This window comes from Oncorhynchus masou, chromosome 17 (assembly GCF_036934945.1).
Source record: "Oncorhynchus masou masou isolate Uvic2021 chromosome 17, UVic_Omas_1.1, whole genome shotgun sequence".
Lineage (NCBI taxonomy): Eukaryota > Metazoa > Chordata > Actinopteri > Salmoniformes > Salmonidae > Oncorhynchus > Oncorhynchus masou.
Genome location: NC_088228.1, coordinates 42,731,343 through 42,745,083, shown reverse-complemented (window position 1 = coordinate 42,745,083; position 13,741 = coordinate 42,731,343). Strand labels below are relative to the sequence as shown.

Below are 13,741 nucleotides of genomic sequence, written 5' to 3'. Positions count from 1 at the left end.
TTAATTTTCTCAAATTCTAAAGGCACAGCCTAGAGTCGAACCAATGTCTTCAGTAGTCGAAAATGTTATTTCTACAACCTCGTGAAAGTGATGTTTTTTTTGTATAAAATAACTATATCAAAGGCATTACTGGTTTGACTGCCTGCACATGCGCAATTCGGCGTGAGACAAACGTTAGACCCCATTCCGTGTTTCTGCGCGTACATTTTGCTACCCAAGGTCGCGCCATGGCATCGCCTACAAGTGTACTCTGGGATTTCTATTGGAGAAGCAGTTTTCGACTCATGCTGTACTGTCTTTAATGTAGCCTTTTCACTTTGTGGCTGTGGTAACAACCTTGCAGTGCAGTGCTTTTCCACGTGACCGAACGCGGAAGCGGATTGTACAAACAACAGCTGAGAAGTCTGGGGATGATGATGATGATGGCGGAGTTGGTGCAGGGACAGGCCTCCGTGGCTCAGCCCGGAATGAAAGCTGACGGCTTCGCCGACGCTTTACATCGGGCTCGACAGGTAATAACAGTATAAACACTCGCAAAGAAATCGATTGATTTTGAACTAAGCCTTTTAAACGACCAAGACACTTTTATTTTAACTCGCCCATCACCAGTTTATGCTATGCGCTCATGGAAAAACACACTAGCTCGACAGCTAATGTTACCTAGCCGGCTAACTAGCATGCTAAGCTAGTTGACAACCACAATAGTTTCGAGTTCGCAATGAATACTCGTGCTTGTTCATTTTTGGATACAACAGGGCACAACAGGAAACAATGTTTTTATGTAGTTAACCGTGTTAATGTCTTCAAGTGACTTCGTTAATCCAGCTAGGTAGCTAACTAGCTAGCTACGTTTTCTACACGTGTCCACATGCAACCTGTTGTTCAGTCACTGAAGTTCTGGGGTTGAAACACATAACAATCTGTGACAAGTGGTCGAAGGTTCCAAACCCACCCACTCGTTTTTAAACAGATATCCGTTTTGTTTCCCAGATGTAGGTAGAAAACATTGATCCAGTTGCCCCTCCCTCCCCTGTTGAGACAGTGTCAAAGTTTGTAGCTCCATTATGTAACAGGCAAACACCAGATATGCACTTTGGGGAGCGGGTGGTGTCTAGTTAGGAACCCGTTTAGGGAGTAGGTTAATTCAGTACTATGTTATATATTACCTCATAAAACAAAGTGTTTTTCGGGACGAGCAAAACATATTTTTACTAGCTAACTACTATAACTAACGTGGCTATTTTTTTGTGCTACATAAAGGTTAGGGATACAACTTTTTAAAAATCTTTATTCAACTAGGCAAGTCAGTTAATAAGAACAAATTATTATTTACAATGACAGCCTATCCTGGCCAAATCTGATATTACAGTGCTCCCTTGTGCAAAATATTTAGTTTTGATTGATTGACCCATCTAGTACATTGTTTGACAGAAACTTGCACTTTAGCACCGAAACTCATGGAGAGGTGATTTTTTATTTTTTTTATTTCACCTTTATTTAACCAGGTAGGCTAGTTGAGAACAAGTTCTCATTTGCAACTGCGACCTGGCCAAGATAAAGCATAGCAGTGTGAACAGACAACACAGAGTTACACATGGAGTAAACAATTAACAAGTCAATAACACAGTAGAAAAAAACTAGGAAGAGGTGATAACTTGGCCCCTGAAAGATTCAAAATCATCTCAAGAGTTAACAAGAATTTATTTGGAAGGAGAATGGTACAACTGCATCGGCATACATTGGCAACTCAAAGTTCAGGGGTGGGGGACAATATCCAACTGGGAAACACTGTTTTTAACTGTCATCCAATTTGGAAAATCAGGCATAGATCTAGAGCTCAGACTTTCTGACCTGAAGTTATGATTTGATCCCCATTTATTTTTTCCGAGTTCCCAGTTGCCTTGAAAGCACCATGACCATCAGAAGCTGGTAACATCAGTCCAGTAAAATAAAAAAGCTAATAATTCTAATTTATGCTCAGCTGTGCCTCGCAAGTGCTACACCAACTGATGTATTTTTTTAATCAAAGCTTGCTTTCGGAAATATAATATGGTCAGAGAAAAACAATATTGTCAGGTAATATGCTGTGACAATGTATTCGGCCTACTGCACACAACTCATTCCTACAAATAGATTTTATTAGGTTAATGTTTTTGTAGTCGTGTAAAAACTAAAGTTGGTTACCGCTGGTTTCGACAGTTGCCGGTGAGTCAACTGGTGTTGTTATTCAGCAGATGGTGGCCCGAGCGCTCATGATGCTTTTGACCTACACATATTGGATTTGCTTGACGTGTGGGGCGGCAGCTAGCCTAGAAGGTTAAGAGCATAAGACCACTAGGCTACCCTGGGGTGGCAGGTAGGTAGCCTAGTGGTTTTCCTAAGAAGAATGGTGCATCGCTAATAACAATGATATTATTTCAGAACAAATACACTTTCTCCTGCGTTGGATAGTGGTCGCTGTTCACGGTTCTGAAACACATCAGTGCGCTGTTCAGTTGGCGCCTTTTCCTAGACCATGTTGCTACACTACATGGCCAATGCCAAGCATCGGCTGGAGTGGCGTAATGCCCACCGCCATTGTATTCCAGAGCAGTGGAAACGTGTTCTCTGGAGTGATAAACCATCTGGCAGTCCGACGTTTGAATCTGGGTTTGGCGGATGCCAGGAGAACGCTACCTGCCCGAATGCATATTGCCAACTGTAATGTTTGGTGGAGGAGGAATAATGAATGGGCTGGGGCTGTTGTTCATGGTTCGGGTTAGGCCCCTTAGTTCCAGTTGAAGGGAAGCTACCTACAGCATACAATGACATTTTTGGTAACAGATGTATGAAGCCCTTTCATGTTTCAACATCACAATATCCATGTGCACAAAGCGAGGTCCATACAGAAATGGTTTGTCAAGATCAGTGTGGATGAACTTGACTGGCCTGCAATAAATAAACCATTCTATTTTGGAAATTGCATTCAATAATGAATGCAACTGCTTTGAGTCTTTGCTGTAATAAAGGCTTAACAAAAAAGTTACAACAGACTCTGGTACGCTTATTTGTTTAGTGTTTACATTGTTCTAAACGGTCAAATTATACTGAACAGAATTATGAACACAACATGCAACAACTTGAAAGATTTTACCTGAGTTACAGTTAATAGAAAGTCAGTCAATTGAAATAAATAAATGATGCCCATATCTATGGATTTCACATGACTGGGCAGGGGCGCAGCCTTGGGCTGGCTGGGAGGGCGTAGCCCCACCCCCACACACACGCTTAGGAGCAAAGCCCACCCACTGGGGAGCCAGGCCCAGCCAATCATAATGGGTTTTTCCCCACAAAAGAGAAGCTGGATGTGAAGGTCCTGGGCTGGCGTGATTACACATGGTCTGTGGTTGTGACGTACTGCCAAATTCTCTATAACAATGTTGGTGACGGCCTATGGTAGAGAAATTAACATTCAATTCTCTGGCACAGCTCTGTTGGACATTCCTGCTGTCAGCATACCAATTGCACATTCCCTCAACTTGAGACATCTGTTTGTTATAACCAATTTATTGATGTGAGACGTGATTATGATATGCTATAGGTCAGGCCCTATTGTTCATGTGCATGGGTCACGGAAACAGAGCAAGGGTTGGGGGAATCTGGAATGCTTTTCCTAAACAAATAAGGGGTTTCAGTAACAGAACTTTAAAGCCAGAAATGGCTTTAATTATGTTGCAGTTTCAGAAACACGGACAGCGCAATAAACACCGGATGTTCTGTGGTGGTCACTGCAGCAGGGAGGAGAGCGAGACAATGGGTGCTAGTTTAGTCACTCACTGTCATTTTTTAAAACCCAGTGCAGCAAGTCTGAGCCGAGCCCAGCACAATCAAATAAGTTGAGTTGGACTCCCGCTAGTCATTTGTCTTAATTATTCAAATAAAATGTTATTGTTCACATACACATGGTTAGCAGATATTAATGTGAGTGTAGCGAAATGCTTGTGCTTCTATTATTTCATTAAACAGTGCACTTAAACCATCAGACAAGCTCAGTGCATATACTTTATTTGATTAAAACACAATAGATGTGTCTATATAATCGATTGGTCGAAAGTTAAAATCAAATAAAAAGTGTCTTGTAAGAAGGAAATTAGAGGTAGTTTCAAGAACAAATGCCAACTAGCATTAGAGCAATGACTGGAAGTCTATGGGTATCTACTAGTTTGCATTTGATCGCAAAACTACCTCTAACTAACTTCATACTAGACACGGAGTAATAAAAATGATATCCATGAGTTCATCTGACTCTGGGGGAATTAGATAAAGGTACATTGCCAAAATCCTGAAGTATCCATTTAACCCTAATTGCGCCCGTATGTGACTAAAATGTAATGTGGTCATAGCACTAGCAATTTGGGAAAACTTGATGCAATTAGCCATTTACCTGTAATGCAACAATGGATACAATGAATGGATTAACTGTTGTATAGAAGATCTGTGAAGTAATTATTATTATTTTTCCTCACCTTTCAGATGGCAGCAAAGATGGGGAATGAGCAGATTGTAGACCCCTCCATGTATGGCTATGGGGGCCAGAAGCGCTCGGTGGAAGATGGAGGTAACCCCGCCGACGGTTTAACAGGACAGTTTCCTGAGGTTTTCATCTTCTCCAAACGAGTTCATGAACGTTTTGTCGGTTATCATAACAATTTTCGAAACACATACCATAAAAGCCAATAGTAAACGCTTTCAAAATTTTGGATCAGAAATGTTCATGTCCAAGTGTTAAGGTTTTTGAGTTCTGTTTCAACTTACAGAACTTGCTAGTTAAAGGTTTGGACACACCTTCTCATTCCAGGGTTTTTCTTTATTTTTGACTATTTTCTCCATTGCAGATTAATAGTGAAACCATCAAAACTATGAAATAACTTATATGGAATCATATAGTAACCAATAAAGTGTTTTACAAATCAAAATATATTTGAGATTCCTCAAAGTAGCCACCCTTTGCCTTGATGACAGCTTTGCACACTTGGAATTCGCTCATCCAGCTTCATGAGGTAGTCACCTGGAATGCATTTCAATTAACAGGTGTGCCTTGTTAAGTTAGTTTGTGGAAATTATTTCCTTAATGCGTTTGAGCCAGTCAGTTGTGTTGTGACAAGGTAGGGCTGGTATACAGACGATAGCGCTGTCTGGTAAAAGACCAAGTTATATTATGAGAAGAACAGCTCAAATAAGCAAAGAGAAACGACAGTCCATCATTACTTGAAGACATGAAGGTGAGTCAATACGGAACATTTGAAGAACTTTGAAGGTTTCTCAAATGCAGTCGCAAAAACCTTCAAGTGCTATGATGAAACTGGCTCTCATGAGGACCGCCACAGGAAAAGAAGACCCAGACTTACGTCTGCTACAGAGGATAAGTTTGAGTTACCAGCCTCAGAAATTGCAGCTCAAATAAATGCTTCACGGAGTTCAAGTAAGAGACACATCTCAACACCAACTGTTCAGAGGAGACTGTGTGAATCAGGTTTCATGCTTGAATTGCTGCAAAGAAACAACTACTAAGGGACACCAATAAGGAGAATAGACTTGCTTGGGCCAAGAAACACAAGCAATGGACATTAGACCGGTGGAAATCAGTCCGTTGGTCTGATGAGTCCAAATTTGAGATTTTTGGTTCCAACCGCCGTGTCTTTGTGAGATGCAGATTAGGTTAACGGATGAGCTCCGCATTTGTGGTTCCCACCGGGAAGCTTGGAGGAGGAGGTGTGGGGGTGCTTTGCTGGTGACACGGTCTGTGATTCATTTAGAATTCAAGGCACACCAGCATGGCTACCACAGCATCCTGTAGCGATACGCCATCCCATTTGGTTTGCCCTTAGTGGGACTATCATTGTTTTTCAACAGGACAATGACCCAAAACACACCTCCAGGCTGTGTAAGGGCTATTTGACCAAGAAGGAGAGTGATGGAGTGCTGCATCAGATGACCTGGCCTCCTCAATCACCCGACCTCAACCGAATTGAGATGGGATTAGTTAGACCGCAGAGTGAAGGAAAAGCAGCCAACAAGTGCTCAGCATATGTGTGAACTACTTCAAGGCTGTTGGAAAAGCATTCCTCATGAACCTGGTTGTGTGTGTGCAAAGCTGTCAAGGCAAAGGGTAGATACTTTGAATTATCTGAAATATGCAGTCATGTCCATAAATATTTGGGCATTGACCAAGTTTTTCTTTTAGCTGTTTACCACAGCATATTGGAGTTGAAATTAAATGATGAATAATTTGTTGTTTTTTACATCCAAATGGGGTGGACGGTGTAGGAATTACAGGACTTTTTACATGTGGTCCTCCCTTTCTAAGGGACCAAAAGTAATTGGACAATTGGCTGCTCAGCTGTTCCATGGCCAGGTGTGTTTTATCCCCTCATTAGGCAATTTACAATTTGGCAGATACAATGTCTAGAGTTGATTTCAAGTGTGGCATTTGGAATCTGTTGCATTTAACCCTCAATATGAAGTCCAAAAAGCTGCCATTGAAATGAGCCGTCATTAGGCTGACAACTCAAAACAAACCCACGAGAAAGAAAAAAACATTAGGTGTGACCAAATCATACGGTTTTATTTCTTTCTTCACATTCCCAGTGGGTCAGAAGTTTACATGCACTCAATTAGTATTTGGTAGCATTGCCTTTAAAATGTTTAACTTGGGTCAAATGTTTTGGGTAGCCTTCCACATGCTTCCCACAATAAGTTGGGTGTATTTCGGCCCATTCCTCCTGACAGGCTTCAGGTTTGTAGGCCTCTTTCCTCGCAAAAGCCTTTTCAGTTCTGCCAAAAAAAATTCAATGGGATTGACGTCAGAGCTTTGTGATGGCCACTCCAATACCTTGACATTGTTGTCCTTAAGCCATTTTGCCACAACTTTGGAAGTATGCTCGAGGTCATTGTCCATTTGGAAGATCCATTTGTGACCAGCTTTAACTTCCTGACTGATGTTTTGAGATGTTGCTTCAATATATCCACCTAATTTTCTGTGATGCCATCTATTTTGTTAAGTGCACCAGTCCCTCCTTCAGCAAAGCACACCCACAACATGATGCTGCCACCCCCGTGCTTCACGGTTGGCCTGGGCATGCTCCTGATGAGGTGGCGGATGGTCTCCTGAGGGATCTCCTCCCAGACCTGGTCTAAAGCATTCGCCAACTCCTGGACAGTCTGTGGTGCAACGTGGCGTTGGTGGATGGAGCGAGACAGGATGTCCCAGATGTGCTCAATTGGATTTAGGTCTGGGAAATGGGCGGGCCAGTCCATAGCATCAATGCCTTCCTCTTGCAGGAACTGCTGACACACTCCAGCCACATGAGGTCTAGCATTGTCTTGCATTAGGAGGAACCCAGGGCCAACCGCACCAGCATATGGTCTCACAAGGGGTCTGAGGATCTCATCTCGGTACCTAATGGCAGTCAGGCTACCTCTGGCGAGCACATGGAGGGCTGTGCGGCCCCCCAAAGAAATGCCACCCCACACCATGACTGACCCACCGCCAAACCGGTCATGCTGGAGGATGTTGCAGGCAGCAGAACGTTCTCCACGGCGTCTCCAGACTGTCGCGTCTGTCACATGTGCTCAGTGTGAAGCTGCTTTCATCTGTGAAGAGCACAGGTCGCCAGTGGCGAATTTGCCAATCTTGGTGTTTTCTGGCAAATGCCAAACGTACTGCACGGTGTTGGGCTGTAAGCACAACCCCCACCTGTGGACGTCGGGCCCTCATACCACCCTCATGGAGTCTGTTTCTGACTGTTTGAGCAGACACATGCACATTTGTGGCCTGCTGGAGGTCATTTTGCAGGGCTCTGGCAGTGCTCCTCCTGCTCCTCCTTGCACAAAGGCAGAGGTAGCGGTCCTGCTGCTGGGTTGTTGCCGTCCTACGGCCTCCTCCACGTCTCCTGGTGTACTGGCCTGTCTCCTGGTAGCGCCTCCATGCTTTGGACACTACGCTGACAGACACAGCAAACCTTCTTGCCACAGCTCGCATTGATGTGTCATCCTGGATGAGCTGCACTACCTGAGCCACTTGTGTGGGTTGTAGACTCCGTCTCATGCTACCACTAGAGTGAAAGCACCGCCAGCATTCAAAAGTGACCAAAACGTCAGCCAGGAAGCATAGGAACTGAGAAGTGGTCTGTGGTCACCACCTGCAGAACCACTCCTTTATTGGGGGTGTCTTGCTAATTGCCTATAATTTCCACCTGTTGTCTATTCCATTTGCACAACAGCATGTGAAATTAATTGTCAATCAGTGTTGCTTCCTAAGTGGACGGTTTGATTTCACAGTTTGATTTCACAGAAGTGTGATTGACTTGGAGTTACATTGTGTTGTTTAAGTGTTCCCTTTGTTTTTTTTGACCAGTGTATACGCCGCTGATTTGATTGTCAACTAGCTAAGGGCGCGTTCATAAATTGCCTCCAGTGTGTTAGTGTGCTCTGGGTTGTTCGTAAATTCAGAACGTTGACAGACTGTCTGTTTGTAAATTCAGAGTTAGATGTTACTGTAGTCCCGCATAGTTCAGTCGGTAGAGCATGGCACTTGCAACGCCACGGTTGTGGGTTCGATTCCCACGGGGGACTAGTATAAAATGTATGCACTCACTACTACTGTAAGTCGCTCTGGATAAATGTAAATTGCAGTTATATTATTACAGATTTACAGCGATGCTTTGTCTGGCTACCCAGACTCGATGCTTCTCCACGCCCATTGACTCTAGTGTCTTCTCTGCAATGAGTCTGGATCTGAGTACCTCCCCGACTCTTCACCGAATGCCTACACATTTGGGACCATCTGATTGGTCCAGAAACCGATGGGTTGGCACAGAGCAAAAACACAGCGGTTTGAAAATTCATCATTGGCTTTGATACTTTGATTGGTTAGAGACGATCCAATCGCTGGTGACTTTGTTTTGTACAATGCCCTTCATCACCACAAACGACTTCAATGATGGCAGTCTGACTAAAGTATGTAGCGAACAACAGAGCAGCGGATAATTTTGTCTCATCAGGCTAAACGAAGCTGATACCTATTGTTATTATCTGAATTCTTATTTAGTTTTTTTCCTTTACATGGTCAAATAACTCAAGATTGGTAAAATAAAATTCACTCCGAATTTTGGACTCATCACAACAGCCCCTAAAGAGTTTCAGAAACTAAAGTTTATGCGTTTAAAGATGGCCACGCTATACCAGTAGCGACGTATTAGCACATATGCTAAAAATATTTCACATCTTCTCATGAACAATAGGTATAAATGGCCCATGGTACATGTCATAATTTAGTTTGAGAAAAGCTAAGGGATTGGTCAAAAGATGGCTGAGTTATTGGCAAATCAGATTGTGTCCTTTGAATAAATCATTTTAAATTCGCTCCACATTGGCTTATCAACTTTTTAAAATGGTTTTATTTAACCCTTATTTAACTAGGCAAGTCAGGTGTTTTTCCTCATGGGGAATGCATTTGCCTCACTGGCCCATAAGGTCCTTCAGAATAGAGGAAAATCTAACACCAAATTTCGATATGTAGGCCCATGGTAAAGGCAAATCAGATTAATGTGTCCATTTTAATAAACCACTTTAAATTCAATAAACCACTTTAAATTCACTTCACTCTGGCCTATCAACTTTTTAAAGTTTTATTTAACTAGGAAAGTCAGTTAAGAACACATTCTTATTTACCTTGACGGCACTGCCCTATGGTACTCCCAATCACGTCTGGTTGTGATACAGCCTGCAATCAAACCAGGGTCTGTAGTGACGCCTCTAGCATTGAGATGCAGTGCCTTAGACCACAGTGCCACTTGGGAAACTGGTATATAAACTCAACACATTAAGTGAACACATTAAGTGAACACGTTAAGGGATACTTTGGGATTTTGGCAATGAGGCCCTTTATCTGCTTCCCCGCAGTCAGATTAACTCATGGATACTGTTTGCAAACTAGCATTTGCGCTAACTCTCCAATTAGTGTTGGCTTGCGAAACTACCTCTACCTTCCTTTATACTGGACACAGAGAGACATACAAACACGAGTTCATCTGACTGGGGAAGTAGGTAAAGGGCCTCATTGCCAAAATCCCAAAGTATCCCATTAAGAATGATTACCTGCTGCATTCAAAGATAATCAACCTACAGCACTAGACTAAACTTTACTGATTGCTTTATAAGGAAGATCGTTCCCCCATGATAGTGCTCTGTTATCCATCTGATCTTGTCCTTCCTGTCATCCTGTGAACCCTGCTTTATTATTGGATTCATTCAACTAATGGGCATTTCAATTAGACTTAAGACTCTTTTTATTTTTTACTTTGGCTAATAGTCATCATAAAAAGTAGTGGTGTAGTGTATCCTTTTCTCATCTGGGCTGTTACGCTGCATTTCGGATGAGTCCTCTCGGCTTCTCCGACAGTTGTTTTCGGCCTATTATTGTTTCTGGTTTGTTAATGTTGAAGGAATAGCTGGACTCGGTGCCGTCCCAAGCTTCATCCCTTAGCTTTGGGTTCTGGCCAGAGGGAGGCATGTCTAATATGCTATTAACTGGGAGGGGGTTAGCTTAGCTAGCATACTCAACTTTATACCTGTCATAGGCTCATCTCCTAGTGGGGTGTTGTATTGCACACACACTTTACTTTGCCATCCAGCGTGTGTCTGATATAAAATAAAAATATATCGACAGATCCATCTCATCATTTTCACCCTCTGCCCAGGCGCATAACTCCTGCAATTGGGCTCTTTGGCACGGGTGCAGGATACAGTTAATCCTTCTAATCTTTTTCTCTCTCCACTGCATCTCCATCTGGCTCTGGTCCCATCCCTGGTTGGCTCCTGTCTATTTCCCTCACAGTAGGTAACCAGCTGGGAGCCATGGTACATCAAAGGTAAGCCTGAACCAGCACCAATTTACCCGCTGTATTGACAGACCAAATAGGTATTGATTGAGAAATCTGTGCGATGATTCCCCCTCCTCCACGTCATTTTAGCTTACTGTCCAACCCAAAGACATAACTTTGGATCCCCAGTGGGATAGCACTGAAGTACTGAGACCAGATAATGATTGGTGCTCAGCATCACTGTTTTGTTAGACTTTACTATATTTTCAAAGTATTATAGATACTGAACAAAAATATAAACGCAACATGCAACAATTTCAAAGATTTTCCAGTTCTTATAAAGAAATCTGTCAATTGAAATAAATTCATTCGGCCCTAATCTATGGATTTCACATGACTGGGAATACAGATATGCATCTATTGGTCACAGATACCTTCAAAGGAAATGGGCCTCAAGATCTCGTCACGGTATTTCTGTGTGTTCAAATTGCCATCAATAAAATGCATCTGTGTTTGTTGTCCGGAGCTTATGCCTGCCCACGCCATAACACCACCGCCACCATGGGGCACTCTGTTCACATCGTTGACATCAGCAAACTGCTCGCCCACATGACGCCATACACGTAGTCTGTGGTTGATGCCGGTTGGATGCAGTGCCGAATTCTATAAAACGATGTTGGAGGCAGCTTAGGGTAGAGAAATTAACATTTAATTATCTGGCAACAACTCTGGAGGACATTCCTTCAGTCAGCATGCCCCCTCAACATGACATCTGTTGCATTGTGTTGTGACAACTGCACATTTTAGCCTTTTATTGTCCCCAGCACAAGTTGCACCTGTGTAATGACCGTGATGTTTAATCAGAATCTAGATATGCCACACCTGTCAGGTGGATGGATTATCTTGGCAAAGGAGAAATGTTAACTAACAGGGAGGTAAGCAAATTTGTGCACATTTTTGAGAAATTTGTTTTTTTGTGCGTATGGAACATTAAAGGCATTTTTTATTTAATGAAACATGGGACCAGCACTTTAGATGTTGCATTTATATTTTTGTTCAGTGTAGTTCACATTGTTGAATGGAGTGATGGAATGTAATAATTTGACATCTGCTGGCCTTTCTATTTGATATATTTTGTCTCTTTTCACCCCACCCTTTTGTCATTTAGGGCTGTCATGACAGAAGACTTTAAAGTGCCTGATAGAATGGTTGGATTCAGTAAGTACATGTTATGGGAGGTGTGCTCTGTGGTTTGGGATGGTTTTGTCTTTGTATGCTTTGTTTTGAATTATGTTAAGGATGTATTCATTAGTTTTGTCCCTGACGAAATACAATGTCAGACCGAGAGTCGGCGTCTTTTGACCAATCGATTGGTGGAAATGTTCAAATGTGTAGACACGCTGCGTGCCTTTGTTGTAATAAAATCAACTATATGTACTGAGTTTGTTGTTATGCTTTAAGCACACTGTTTGATTAATTTAGGAGGACATGCAAATTATTTGAGGGAGCTTGAGAGCCAGAAAGAAAGAAAATCAAAAATTAACATTGTATTTTCAGCTGTTTGAAGCTGGTGTACAAAACCTAAAGTTAAAAGATGCAAAAACTAAACTTAAGACCTGGAAACATAGAAATAGCCCACATAAAACAGATCTACTGTTTCTTAGACTTGCTTGCAATGAGTGACAGATCTATAACACATATTTCTATATGAATTTGGTCATGCCACCCAAAAAGTTAAATATTGCCGCTTTTATTCAATCAGAAATACTATTAGACATCCCCAAATGGGCACATTTCTAGACCTACATTTGCTCACAGGTCACAGGTCAGGTAGCTCGGCCTACTTCTAAATGCGTAATCAGGTGCGCGTCATTACTCAACATTGACAGGGGCGCTCAAAACAAAAGACAAAGAATACATTGACAACTCGTAAATGGATTGAAATAAACCTAAACTTCTTTCTCACAAGAGTAGCATAGGTTGTGATCTATGCAAACAAGGTGTCTACTCTTTGAAAATCAGAATGGTAAACAACTGTAACTATATATTGAATGCATTAACAGAAATTACCCTAACCAAATAACAAAGTAGTTAAGAAATTATGGGGATTAACGGTAAATGTAGGCTACTACTAGTGTATCAATTCCTCATTACATATCACCAACGCTCAAAGGCTGACATTTGTCACAATGAATGTGAATGAAATGGCAGGAGAGAGCTCATTCTGGAGAGAGATGTGGCTTGTGCATCTTAGCCACACCCCTTCTTGGACTGTGTCATCTCCCCGCGGCCTCCTCAATGGATTAGTCCACTAAGCCCGGTGCAAATCAGACTGGTGTCATGTGCCATGAACGAAACCAATCTATTTGCGACTGCTCGACAAATCAAGTACTGTTAAACCATCATCCTATCGACCAAACAATCAACCAGTCGACTTTAACGGGTTCACCTAGTATTTATTTTGTCCGACACATTACCTGAACTATTCTCTCCTCTCCCATTCCACTTTTATTTTCCTCTCCTCCCATTTATTTTAGTCATAGGCAGAGGAGGAGAACAAATTACAAGAATCCAGCTGGAGTCCGGGTGTAAGATTCAAATTGCGTCTGGTAAGCAGCCAATATGTCCCATAATGTCTGACGACACACACTTCCAACCTTCATATGATATAATAACCAATATCAGAGTGCTTTTAGTTGAATATCTCAGCAAACATATAGTATGAGTGTTGTCAGCTGGCTTGATGCGCTGTCAGCAATGCAAAATGGATTATCATGACTGTTTTTGCTCAATACTGAAGGGGCTCTGTCTTGGAAACTTGACTCCTTTAACTGTATGCTGTTCTATACATGATGCTGACTAATGTCTGTTTGTCATGG

The 13,741-nt window shown here is 42.2% G+C and overlaps 1 protein-coding gene across 4 annotated transcripts in view; it reads left to right on the top strand.

Moving 5' to 3' along the window:
- The first annotated feature begins 347 nt into the window (after positions 1-347).
- The window catches only part of LOC135559073 (far upstream element-binding protein 3-like), a 68,434-nt gene continuing 55,040 nt past the window's right edge, over positions 348-13,741 (top strand). The window contains exons 1-5 of one of the 4 annotated variants that reach the window (XM_064993436.1): positions 348-512; positions 4,513-4,597; positions 10,877-10,910; positions 12,031-12,080; positions 13,400-13,471. In XM_064993436.1, coding sequence (XP_064849508.1) covers positions 411-512; positions 4,513-4,597; positions 10,877-10,910; positions 12,031-12,080; positions 13,400-13,471 — 343 coding nt within the window. In that variant the 5' untranslated portion in view covers positions 348-410. The remainder of the gene's footprint in view (positions 513-4,512; positions 4,598-10,876; positions 10,911-12,030; positions 12,081-13,399; positions 13,472-13,741) is intronic. The other 3 variants (XM_064993435.1, XM_064993437.1, XM_064993434.1) reach the window with 3 other exon arrangements.